Below are 13,385 nucleotides of genomic sequence, written 5' to 3' on the forward strand. Positions count from 1 at the left end.
TGCTAACTGACTTCAGCCATGGACTAGGCAAAGTTAAACACCACCAACAGATCAGAAATACAATCATGTGCAAGCCACCACAGTTGTTCACCAKCAATATTTGTTATACTCTGCACGGCTAAAGCAGCAACAAGAAACAAAGAATTTGTATCTCTAACCCAATTTACAAAAATTTAGTATTTTTCTAATGAAGAATGAGAATGTCCCTGACATCTTCCTGCTAAATATCTTCCGCAGAAGGTTAAATGCTGACTCCTCTAACAATAGCAAACAAAAATCAAACAAAAAAATCCTAAAAAACCAAAAAAAAACCCAAAACCACAAAAAAACCAAAACAGAACACCAAAAAACCAAACCAACAAACAGAAAAACCCTCAACAGAAACAAAAACAACACCAAAAAAAACAGCCCCCAAACAAACTTTGGCAGACAATCTATTTTTCTCCCCAAGTCTCTTCCAAATCTCTACTCCAAAATAKAACAGTCTGTTCTCAGACCTGGACAGAAGACAAACTCAGATGCCTCATGACCCAAGGTAGTTAGAATAGGCCATTGTTATTTTTCAAAGTAGYAGAAAGCATTAGTTTTCATACATGTAAGAACCAAAATCATGAATATAAAGATGTCAGARCTCAATATACAAACCCAGACCACAGCAGTTACCCCTACCTTCAGAAGGGAGAGTAGGTTCAACACTATCAGAGGTATTTCTACTGAAGCTTTGGACCTGTGATCCATGCTAACAAAAATATAATTTCCTGTCATTGCAGAAAGTTGATTTAAAAAAGCCAGCCATTATTAAAAACCCTTCAAAAYTACCATTTTGTTTCTTCAAAAAAATAAAAGACCTCTCTGACAAGGGAATAACATGAGAGCCTGGCATTATTTTCAATTCAGAGCCTCCTGTCCCAATGCAYGTATGGCACCAGCAATCATGAGTGTGTACTCTATGCAGATACATATTGTCAAAACCCTTCACTTACAAGAGTCTTTTTCTTGCTTAGTTTTGTAAAGACATATCCACATTGTTTGCACATGACCTGAGTATTAGAAATTCAGGATGGCAAAAGCTTAACATTAGAAGAATCTTCTGAGAGCTTGAATCTCTGCCAAAGTAACACTCTCTCCTGCACTGTCTGTGCCATAAAGGCAATTGTTTTGGCACTACAAAACACAGAACTGACATAAGGAAACAACAAGCGTATTGTCCTCCCACACTCTGCTTGCAGTCATCTTTTGAAAATACAATTTTTGAAACAAAATATAACTGTCTGCTTARCAAACATGTACACGTAGCTGGAACCTGCCAGAACAAAAGACAAAAGTTTTATATTGGTCCACTATATTTTTTGCACTTACYCTGCTTCTGTCATATTCCTTCCTTGAAGCTGCAAATAGCTGGGCATTGGATATGGCAATCCCACAGAATGGGAGGTACATCTGCATCACCTAGAATGGAAGAAAACTCACAGTCATTACAAACCACTGCAGTTGTTGGTAGCAATTTCTTACTAGGAAAGAGAAAATTTAGGGGACACATCACAGGCAGGTCTCAGCTCACTCTTCAGCAGAGCACTAAACACAAAACAAAATTATCACAGGCAAGGTACATCAGATAGGTGGAAAGAGATCAAATGTCTAGGAAAAAACAAATACAATTAAGTTCACAGGTCCCAGAAGTGAGCATCCTCCATAATTTCTCAGGGAAACTCTGGATCCTCAACTCTATAAAATGCCTTCTGAAGACCACTTTAAATTACTGTAGATATTACAGCTTCTCTAGAAAAACATTCTTTATTTCTCTGGACTGCCTTTTTTTTTTTTTGTTCTGAGCTCAAGAAGCAATTGAGTCACATTTCTGTGGAAGAATTCTACATMTGGAGGATAGATATTTTGGAGAATACCAGCACAGTGGAACACAGCACATTGATCCTACACTATTAGTMAGAAAACRGAYTGTCTTCTCAAAGAARGTTAAAAAAAAAGTTTAAAAACCRTKCTTGAAAAACTGGGCCTTAATGCATCATAATGCATTTAAAAAGATTGAAAAGGAGGGATTTGGAACATAGTTTGTGATGTCTGAGATKACTTTAGCTTGGCTGTGTGAAGTTAGTAAATGAGACCAGTCAAAYAGCTGAACACCTGTAGGACTGGCACTTTCACAAGGATGACAATGGATCAAAGTCCAAACCCAGCATTTTGAAGCCACATACTGGTAACRAGTCTCTAACACACTGCCACTGCTGAATGCTTCCCAGGCTTAGATCTGAGACTCTTAGTAAATTTTACAGCTGCTGAATAGCCTTAACATTTGCAGTGCCAGTGGGAATTGAGGCACTCTATTGTTTACAGACCCAAAAGAATGCTACAACAGCTAACCTTTCTTCTCTTTGGCCYGTCTGACTGTAAGAAATCCTGTCTGTGACAAATTTTGGCATTAAGAGAGCGGCATTTTTCGTTGAAATCCTATTTAATTAGAAAAATACCACTAACCCAGAGATGTGGGCTATTGAGACTATTTGAGKAAAGAACCTAGAAGAACAGAAATAGCAGCAACTGGTGTTTCACATTATCTGCCTTGAACACTCCACTGGTAACATACCTACTTAGTCTRTGCCTGAGTAATGATGAGCTTTTGGAAAAGATCTTCAGCTASTCTGTATTTTGTACCTTTGCAGCTGGCACTGTCACAGTAACCACTTTAAGGGTACATACCTATCTGGAAAACACCCTGCTAATTTGGAAACATCCTGCTTTCATTCTCTTCAACCATCACGGTTGCCTCTAAAGGAAAATGGCATTCTTTAGACTCTAAAAACACTCACCTTTTCGAAGAGRCAGTAATTAAAGTAGCCAACTATCACACCAGATCTACAGTGCAGAGTACACAAAAAGAAAAATAAAATAAGACTGTAAAAAATTGATGAGGGATTTTTTTTTTAATGGCCAGAGTTGCTCTGAGAGAATTTTGTGTATTTCAGTTTAGTTTTTACTTCCAAATGAAATTAAAAACCTATATTTTCTTGTAATAGTACTRTAAACCACAGCCAAGTAAGAGATCAGAGCAGAAAAAGTTAACTTGAGAAAAACCTGACCTTCAGTGCAATTTTGAATATTAATGAGACTGGATACACTTTAACTCAATAAGTAAATACTAGTATTTATTGTCCCCACACTGGAATATCTATTCCTAGAATCAGTGCAGCCCTGTGACAATGGGAAGCACACGAGATGCTTACGAGCCTTCAGCCATCACAAAACCAGACAGCAAAAATGTCTTTTTAGTGAGAAGAAAATACAGCTTTGCAATATTGAAAACCACTGCTCTTTGGAACCCAAACTCCAAGGCACTGGCTCTATACAGAAATTAACATCCACGACACTTTTTTWACCAAARTGCTGAACTAGATAGAAAGCAGTAACTGCATCATKATTTAAATCTGCAGTATTAAGACTATTTAGAAGAACCTCTAAAATGTTTATGCTATGACTGTGGAACCCCATACAAATATGGAAAAACATAATATTCAGCTCTTACCTGTCTGAGCCACATATTGCAAGGAGCTGGTATTTTTATGCCAGATTCACACTTCAGGGATTTTTAAAAAGTTGAGGAAATGGCACATAACACCATGAGAGGGACACATCCTTCTCCCCCTCCTTTAAAGTGACAGGATCGATAACTAATTACTAGTTATAACTAACTAGTAACTAGATAACTAAAAATCGATAACTAATTACTAATTTCCTGGTGCTCCAATGTAAAACCTGGGCCAAAGGTAGAGTATGCAACATGCTTCCATTACACCTAYACACAAAGTATTTGTGTGAAACTCATGAAAAAAACACTCAATATACACTTCTAAAGTACATCATTTCCCTTTGTAAAGATGAAAGCTATTTAAAAAATAGTTTTGAAGCCAAATGGAATATATCTGAAAGAAAATTTCCTTCCACATCCATTAAGGAAATGTGATTAAAGGAAAAGGTTCTGCACATTTATTAAACAAACTGATTTTCTAAGAAAGTAAATAGGCAGAATTAAAAAAAAAAAACAAAACCAAAATCTTTAACAGATGTGACTTATTAAATTATTTTGTCTAATAGGATTAGTTGCAACGATTCATCACAGTACTGTGTGACATATTGACAAACACATCAGTAAGTATGTAATGGTACATTTTATAAAAATGGTGTTTAGGCTGAGTAACAACTTAATGAATGTGCTGAGATGTTGAAAGAGACTTGTCTGTGTTAGCTTTTTTCATGACAACTATAAGGCACTMAGATACACTAACTTCAGGCTAACAAGGTAATATTGTGGATTACTGAACATTCAGGGCCCAGGTAACGGGCCCAGTGTCTCTTACTTCACCCTCCAGTAAGTATTGTTGGATTGCAACTACACTCACCTCACAAATTCACAGCAGCATACAAAAGCTAAGATGCTATGCTCACAAACTGTTCAATATTTTATCAGGGCAGGAAACCTATGAAAAGAAGTAGTAGTAATGGGCACTTTCAATATCTCACTCTTTTAAAAATTCTACTCCATTATTGTATGTTAGGAGTATTAAAATACAACTACCAAGGAAACAAACAGTACAATTAAAAGAAGTTTTAGAATTCAGCTATGTAATTACTTACATTTTCAGTTAGGCCTTAAAAATGACATATCTTTACTTCAAAACTACACCAGTAAGATCAAATGACTGCCCTTACCCATAGTCACTTTTGGCTTCCCATAGGATATATTCCTATTGCTTTACTAACTCCACACATCTCCAAACTTGTATCCCCAAAGTTAGACCTTCAAATCCACAACAAGAACTGAAGCAGGAGCCTGGTATTTGGAAGTATGAAATATTTCCAGATTCTGCAATATTAACAACCAGGACAAGTAAGCTACAAACTGTGTTTGTTAGAGAATACTTTTTTTATAAGKCATCAGTTCAGAAACACACCAGTGCTCCCTCAGAATTTTAAAGGGAGTCTTCCACACTAAAGTTCCACATCTGGTTGTACAGCTGCCTGGGAACATCAGTAGCTGGACATCTACACTACAGCAGCACAGTGTTTTGAGGTGTGGCACTCTGTCCTTTCATCTGGCTTTTCACAGATGATGAGACATAGAATACATAAATTAATGAAATGCTTCTCTGAACTGCTAAAACTGAGGGTTTCTTCTCATGATCTGAGCTTGGATTTCACAATAACCTCACACATGATATAAATCTTCTCATCAGAAACARGAGAGAGACCTCTGGCCAAGCTCTTTCTGACAATGCCTGTCATCAAGAGACCTTTCCCTTCATTGCACAGCCTGGGGATGAGGATCCTTACGAAGCTCTTCCCTTGCTACGTACGAAAAGCTGCTGCTGGCTCCAGCTGCAAAAGAAGGTTATTTTTCTAGAATTGTGCACCTCCCAGTAAGTTATGTTTTGAAATTCTCCCTTTCTGAGAGGAAGGTATAAAAGCAAGGAAGTTGCACGCATGCAGACCTGCAATGCAGAAAGTTATTAGCTAATGGTGAAAAACAGCCAGTGCTGCAATGGCAGTACACTGCAGAGGTAAAAAGAGAGCTTCACGCTTGCTGGCTGGAAAGGAGCCCTGACTTCAGCCTCAGCAAATGCAATGACATTTACCCTGCCTCCCCCGCATGCAGCTTTGCCCTCGCTGAGCCTTCTCGGAGAGCACACGCTGCCRTAACTATCCAATATAATCTAACTCCTGGCTTCTGGCATACTCCAAGCACCCCCTGCCTGTGGTCAGAAATGAAAACAATTCTGATGTCTGACAGAAGAAAGAAGCCTCTCAGTGATGCTTGTGTATTCACTCTGGCACAAACTCCAAGTTAAGCTTTCAGCAAATGCTTGTCTGGGTCAGTTGTTTTCTTTAGCAGCCACAGGAGCCTGTTCCCTTTACACAGCTTGCTTGGTGAGCCTGTGGGAAAGGAGCCAGTACAGCCTTCCTGGAAAGAGAAATGAAGTCCTTYCAAAGGAAGTGGCTTTGCTATAGTTTGAAGTGATAAATGTTTTGTGGACATACTTGAAACCAAATCARGGAAGCCAACTGCCCTTTGAAACATTTCCTAATGTGTTCAAAATAGATTCGAGAATGAAATATTCTACTGAGTTCTGAAAGCAATAAACCAGATTCAACTGAGAAATGGTTAAGCACAAGCGTTCATCCRAATTTCATTACCTCCTGCCAGCTGTGCAGGGTCTGGCCATCTATGGACCTGATAAAATCTAACTGTCGTCTAAGTTTGCAGTTCTCAGAAATACCAAAATAATTTTTCCACCCCAAGCATGGAAAGAACAATTGGTTGRTAGAGACACTCCATGAATTGTGGGCACATAGGGCACATAGCTCCTGCTTGTATCAGTGAACCTGTGGAGGCTCCTGGGCCAATCTTCTATTGCCTTTTTTTTCCCTTCATTTTTATTTTGTTTCTATTTGCATGTATTTATCCAGTACCATAAAAATACGCTAATGGTTGCAAACATACAGCAGCATCTCTGCCCTATAAAGCTCACTATCTAACTCTGGAAGCTTTAGGTGTCTGTAAACAGCCTGAAAAGGMCCATGGGAGCAATCCTTCAGCACTGACTCTCTACTTGCCTGCCTCATAGAATTACTGGCACACATTCAAACTAGATAAGTGCGTCACCAGACAGATTACAAAACATGTCTCTGGTAGAAGCAGGCTTATTACAGTTTTAAAACCTGACTCCTATGTAGGTCATTGTTCTCACAAGCCATGGCACTGGGAGACTGCTGCATGCRGGACCCAGGGGCAGGACAGGGTGGGAATGCAGCATAAATGTGCTCAACCTCTGGCCACTCTGCAGGCCCCATCACTGCCCTCTATTGCTCAACACAGCCTCAGTTTCTCCTGCTATGTACCCAAGATGTTTAAGGTGAGAAAACAAAGGAACACATTGAACTTGATTYACAATAATACACTTGTAAAACTGTTTATACAGTCAGAACACATCTACTATTCTTATTTTTTTCTGGCAGGTATCTGAGCATTTCTTGACCCAGTCACTTTACAGCTAAATATTATCCATAACTCCCCTCACTAGCAGGGGGTGAAGCTCAAAACTCTAAACAAGACATGCTGAATTATACTGTCAAACAAACAAAAACATTGGAAGTGGCTATTAAACCTATTCTTAACAACATTTGGTAAGACATAAACTTTTTAACATTGCATTAAATTTAGCACTCAGGATAAAGTGAAAAGGAAAATAATTGTACTGTAAATTTCCTTACAGCAYCTCATTTTAAATGCTGTTGCTCCAAATGAATTTGAAATATGAAAGCATTTCTGCTGAAGACTAGGAAGCCAAAAATAATTTAAATATATGGCTGCTATTCTAGGATCCAATCACTGATCTCCTACATACAAAATCCAGCTATTTTCACTGGAAATGTCTCCATATTTTACACAAACCTGAATCAGTGATGCCCACTAATAAAAGACCTGTCCCAGCAAACACTTCAAACTGCCACTCAGTTACTCAACACGCGATATTAAGCCAGGATCTCCAGAGAAAATGAGGACAAGAGGAGGAAAAAAGTTACACAAGTAGCAATAGTGGTTCTACTAAATCAGAAGGGTATGAACTGAAAACCAGCAGAGGTAGCAGACATGGAGTGTAAGCACCTGTAAGGCCAATGCCTGGCATCAGCACTCAGCCCCAGGGCTTCAGTAAATGCACATCAAGCTTGAAAGGCAAACTCAGCTTGCAGGCAGCCCGAGGGAGGRCTGCAAAGTTACTGTAGTGTGATTAAACTACTGAACCAACATGTTTCTGTATCATAAACACACTGACAGCCACGGAGACTCCTCATTGCGAGGGCTAYTGCAGCTTCTCAGATGTGGATGGTGGAGGTATGGGCTATGTCTGTGGGACTGCCTGCAGCCTGAAGGCCATTAAATCAACCCATGCTACAAATGATGTTTCTTTATCAACTCTAGTGTTTCCATCTATTGGACATTGGAAGGGCTTTGTAGCAAAGTCTTGTGGAGAAATGCTAAGCAGCATTTATTAGTTCATCTGAAATAACATGGGTAAGAAGCGTCACAAAAGGTCATGAATCCTCAACACTGTAACCCCTACCTATGAATAAACGTCAGTTATATTTGAAACATCAAAATTATATCATTACCTCAAAAAAAAAAACCAAAAAAAAACCCCAAAAAACCAAACAACAAAGCCAAGTTGGGATGATTGACAAAGGACATTTAACTTGTGTAATGCTTTCCAGAGAGACCAAGAGGGGCTGGGTTACTGCCTGGCTGCTCATCCTGCCCTGTTTGAAGAGGAGTCACTAAGGCCAGCCCCAGGCAGAGGACACTGCAGCTGTTATGGGAGGCAGGCAGGGCTGCAGTGCCTGAATCTCAGCGTCTCAAAGCACTTTAGCAGACCACGAGCAAAGTTTTACAGTAGCAATTCCACATCGTAATTTTTCTCTAGGGACAGCAAAACTGAGCCAAAGAAATATTAACTGATTTATCTGACGGAGGAGAAAGGTCACAAAGATTTTGTCAAGATTTTGGAAAGGCTCCTGGTTCCTGCTATGTTGGAATAAGTGGAACCAGCCAGTACAAGGACACTGTTACAAAAGCTTTATGAATATCACTGCATGAGATGGGAAGATATTGGTATTGGCAAAGTGAGAGCTGTGAAGACTGATCCTACCAATGCTAAAAATAGGTATTACAGATCAGAACTTCAAATTGGCATAGGTGAATTAGTAAGGACCACCTCAAAGTTGATCTTTCCTACAACACAATTTCAGACTTTGGTCTTATCATTTCAAATTGCACTCATCTGGCCTCTGGCAGACAATATATATAATAATTGACCATGCTAACTGAATGGCATTGAAACCAAGAGAGAAATTCCATATGCCTTCATACAATGAGAATGTCATATTCAAGTCACATTTCCGCTTACAACTCATTTACCAACTCCCAATTCTTGTTTATGATGAGAAATAGATTTATTCATTTACTTCCTGCTGCAGACTATTAGAGTATACAAACTGAAAACTACTTCTACTAATTATTGACTTAGCCATAACTGAATGAAGATGCCTTCCTTCACTTTTTGTATGAATTAAAATCCTCTCTTTAGAGCCACAGTGCAGCCACCAGACCAGAGTCACAAAGTGGCTGAGAATGGCTTTGAAGGTCACCTGGCCCAACACTCTGCCCTCCAGCAGGACCACCTAAAGCTGTTTGCTTCAGACTGTGTCCAGACAGCTTTTGAATATCTCCAAGGACTGTGACTTCACAACCTCTCTGAGCAACTTGTTGGTCTCTCTCACAGTAAAAAAGTGTTTCCTGATGTTCAGACAGTTTCCTGTGTTTAAGCACGTGTCCGTTGCCTCTTGTCCTGTCACTGRGCACCACTGGAAGGAGCCTGGCTATGCCATCTTTATATTCTACCATCCTCTATTTATACACAGTGGTAAGACTCCCCCATGAGCATTCTCTTCTTTGCTAAACAATCCCGGCCCCCCAAGCCTCTCCTCAAAGGGGAGATTCTTCAGTTCCTTAATCCTCTTTCTGTACTTTTATTGGACTCTGTCTAGTACATTCATGGACATATTTGTACTGGGCATGTTGTTGAGAGTCATGAGTGAAACCTGATCCTGCTGTTGAGTGAATACTGTGTGCATTTTAACAAAGAAAAAAATTTAGCTCATTTATATATAACAGTCTGCACTGTAATCCTAGTGATATTAATAACTTTTTATTCACGTTCTTCTTTCATATGCTTCAAGATGTGTTTTATGATTTTTGAAGAAGGAATTACTTGAACAGTAGCCTTCTTTTCATATTGGACTTGATTTAAGAGAGAATGTTTCTGGCAGAACTTACTGCAGAAGCCTGATCCTTTGTCATGCTGAGCTCTTCTTTCAGCAAGGTGGGTGTTTTTGCCTGACTAAAGCCAATGTCAGCAAAATCTTTCCTGCTAACTGAAACTCCAGCTGGAACACAAAAGTCTGAATCGAACACATTAACCAGCCAGGTTACATTGTGCCTGGTGCGAATAAGTTTAGCTCACCCAATTTCTCGCTGCTTGCAGCATCAGTTCCAGAGGGATGGAAAGGGTTGGTTCTGTTCAACYAGAAAAAGAAAATGTAAAGCAAGTTTTCATAAATGAGATGCATCATTTGGTGACAGCTTAAAGGAAAGCCAGGGACTCAAGAGATCAACTGTGTTACTCCCTTACATTACTGCTTGTCAAACAAAGCATCTCTAGTGCTTCTTAGGCTAAAAAAATTTACTGTCAAACAGAAAAAATCTTCAACTGAAATACTGAACAAAGGACAACAGGTAGCATAAGTGATCCCTTCATCACATCATTTTCTATCTCTTCCAGGACGCATCTGTACCTTGACCCTTCCTTCCATAATACGCAGAAGCATCACAACACAACATAATCACATCATATTTTTTACATATATCCTTACATGATTTTGTTGAGTTTCTTCTCAACATTAGGAAATCTGCCAGTGGTCTTCTRTATTTGCCTATTTTGAAATTGTACTGAATGTCATGGCATAATAGTTTCAAATGAAATGGGATTTTGAAAGACTRTCACAAAGTACTGAAAAATTCCTTAACTGCTTTCTTAATAAAACTATTTACAGAAAAGTGTGTGTTGAGCAATTATATATTGTCACTCCTTCATTATGCGCACAGTTTAAAGAAACAATAGCAGAAAAGTAGCTGAGCCAAATAGTGCTCTGATCTACATCACTGTGAGCCTGCAGTTATACCTCTGACATTTTGATTTGGATTTACATGCCTGTAATTTGCTGAATTTTGTTGTCTTTAAAAATGTGGAAAGGTGGTTGATGCCTCAGGCCATTCTTAATCAGCTCTGGCTGTACCAATTTCACAGAAGGCAGACAGACATTAAATATTTTTTACCCTTTTCCTGGCATATGTCAGTCACAAGAAGCTGAGCATAAATATTTACAGAATTTCTGTGGAGCCAGTTTATTTGTTATACAGCCTGAATGTTTGACATTCCCTGTTTTTCCTATAATGCTATTCTATGTCTGCCAGGATGTCCAAATATCACATTTATTGTTTAGTCCATGCACAAGAACATGCCAACAGAAAAATGAAAAGAGTTTATAATCTCTGCACACAATTTTGAATCCAAACTATAATTTCAATGAAAGTAAGCAAGAAAAATACATGGTACTTTTTAGTACGACTTAAACCCCAAAATTTTAGAGAAAGTGATCCAAACTTGTTTCAATTTTCTCTTTACTTCACTGCAAAAACAGAACAAAGAMGACATATGGCAAAAAAGATTGTCCAACAATTAGCAAAATGTGCAATTTATGAAGATAAACAATGATTCAATCTGCAGTATTGAAAACATACCAGTTCTAGGACATATATGTGCTTTCATATGAAAAAGGATTCACTTACTTCTGTCTTTAACCTTCAGTTACAAAAATAACTGAAATCCTGCTTGAAAATCCACTTGCTGAGAAACCTCATCTGGCATCAAGGTACCCCCTTTCTCCTTAATTTAAGCCTTGAAGGGATACATTTTGCCAGACCAGTTATATATATAACTCCTTTTTTTCCTTTCCTTGGAATTSTCTCCAAAACCAGCACCTCATCCTAACTGCTATTCTGGTACCTGTTGATTTCTTCATTACACCCTCCAGTAACTCTGCAACCAAGCAGCTCAATATCATTAACTGTTTCCAGTTTCAGCTCATTTTGAAATTTTAAAAGGAAAATAAAATAATAATTTGGATGTTTCCTTAATTCCTTAGAACTTACGTTTTCTGAAACAATGATTTACACAAGCCAGCTTTGACACACATTTGTGATAATTAACTCAGTAAATTAATGACTTATAAAACTGCCTTTTGASCATGACTGATCAACAAGATACTGAGAGAAGCACTGGATACCATATTATTGCACCTTTGAGTTTAAARTCTGGATGGGCTTCAGCATCCTGACTTGAAAAATTTATTTTCTATGCTGCAGACTTCAAGGGGCTGATCAAAGTGTGTGGGCTGGTTTGGATGCGAGCCATGCTTTTTCCACACATCATTGTGTCTCCTGCACTGATGACTCACACCTGCACATGCTGCTATCTGATTTCTAGACAAAGTTATTTATAAACTGGAACAGCAGTATTCTGGTGGTGTGACTATCCCAGTCATTATTTACCTAAAGCACTTGTCTGTGAAGCACAGACAATTTGGGGACACTGAGTTTGCTCGCCTTTGAGGAGCCAGGWAAACTGGATGCAACTTCTCCCTGATAAAACCCACATTGCAATTTTATTTTGCAGACTTCTATGGATTTAACGTGGTAACACACTGTTTTTCACATGGCTGCAAGATAAACACAAGCACAGTCTTCCAAGGTCACACAGAAAAAAAATCCTATCTTTTCTGACAGCAGCTAGTGGAATTATTTCCTATAGGGGTTTTTTATATTTGGAGACTTGCATGTTGCTGACTTAAAAAAAAAAAAAAAGTATTTTATTCAAACAAAAATACTTTTGCCCCAAGCTTATGATTGGAGTCTTGCCTGCAGTGCCTCACTTGCTGGTCCAAAAAAGTATTTAAACCTTTGCATGACAGTCTCYACCTTCAGACAGTCTTCCCCAGTGCTCAGGCTTTTGCTAGCTATGACTGTAGAACTGTCAGCATTTAGCAGTAATTGCTTATCTCTTTCTCCTTCTGCAAGTGGCCATGAAGTGTTTTTACTACAGCTTCAGATGGGGCCATTTGTCTTTTTTTCTTTGAGGTAAYTTGATGAAGAGCACAGAAAAAGAACAGTTCAGAACAACTACCTAAATGACCTCTCAGTGAAAGACCATTACAAAACGTACAATGAGTTACAGCCTCAGAGAGATAAAACAGTCATCTGCTGCAGTGAAGATTTTCAAAGATGTTAATCTTACACCTAGTAAGCAGCCAGCATCCTGCCCCTTAATGCTGAAAATCATATAGTGTTTTGAATCTCAGATTGAATGATTGTATATCTAAACAAAGTTCTGTTTAAATGGGAAAAAAAACCCCAAACCAACAAACTGAGCCTTTATACAGAAAGTCAGGTATATAAGCAAGCCTGTTCCMGTTACTTACAGAAGTTACAGACATGCATTTTGCTTCCAGCAACACAAGGTTCTTCTACACATAARCTTATGTATGCTTCTCATTTTGTGCCTCAGAAGAAAAACTGTAAGATATTAACATTAATATGGCTGTTGAACTGCACACTAGAGTGCATTTGATTTCAGGTAGCTGAGCTGTGTTCAGAAATCAATATGCTGCTGTCTTCCTTGGTGCAAATTTACTGATGTTAAGGG

General features: G+C 38.6%; 1 protein-coding gene across 1 annotated transcript in view; it reads right to left on the reverse strand.

Moving 5' to 3' along the window:
- Positions 1-13,385, reverse strand: part of PDE11A (phosphodiesterase 11A) — a 107,795-nt gene that overhangs the window by 68,418 nt on the left and 25,992 nt on the right. Inside the window, exon 3 of the mRNA XM_057363719.1 lies at positions 1,360-1,449. Coding sequence (XP_057219702.1) covers positions 1,360-1,449 — 90 coding nt within the window. The remainder of the gene's footprint in view (positions 1-1,359; positions 1,450-13,385) is intronic.

This window comes from Malurus melanocephalus, unplaced genomic scaffold (genome assembly GCF_030028575.1).
Source record: "Malurus melanocephalus ecotype Western Australia unplaced genomic scaffold, MMel_1.1 scaffold_30, whole genome shotgun sequence".
In the NCBI taxonomy this organism is placed as follows: domain Eukaryota; kingdom Metazoa; phylum Chordata; class Aves; order Passeriformes; family Maluridae; genus Malurus; species Malurus melanocephalus.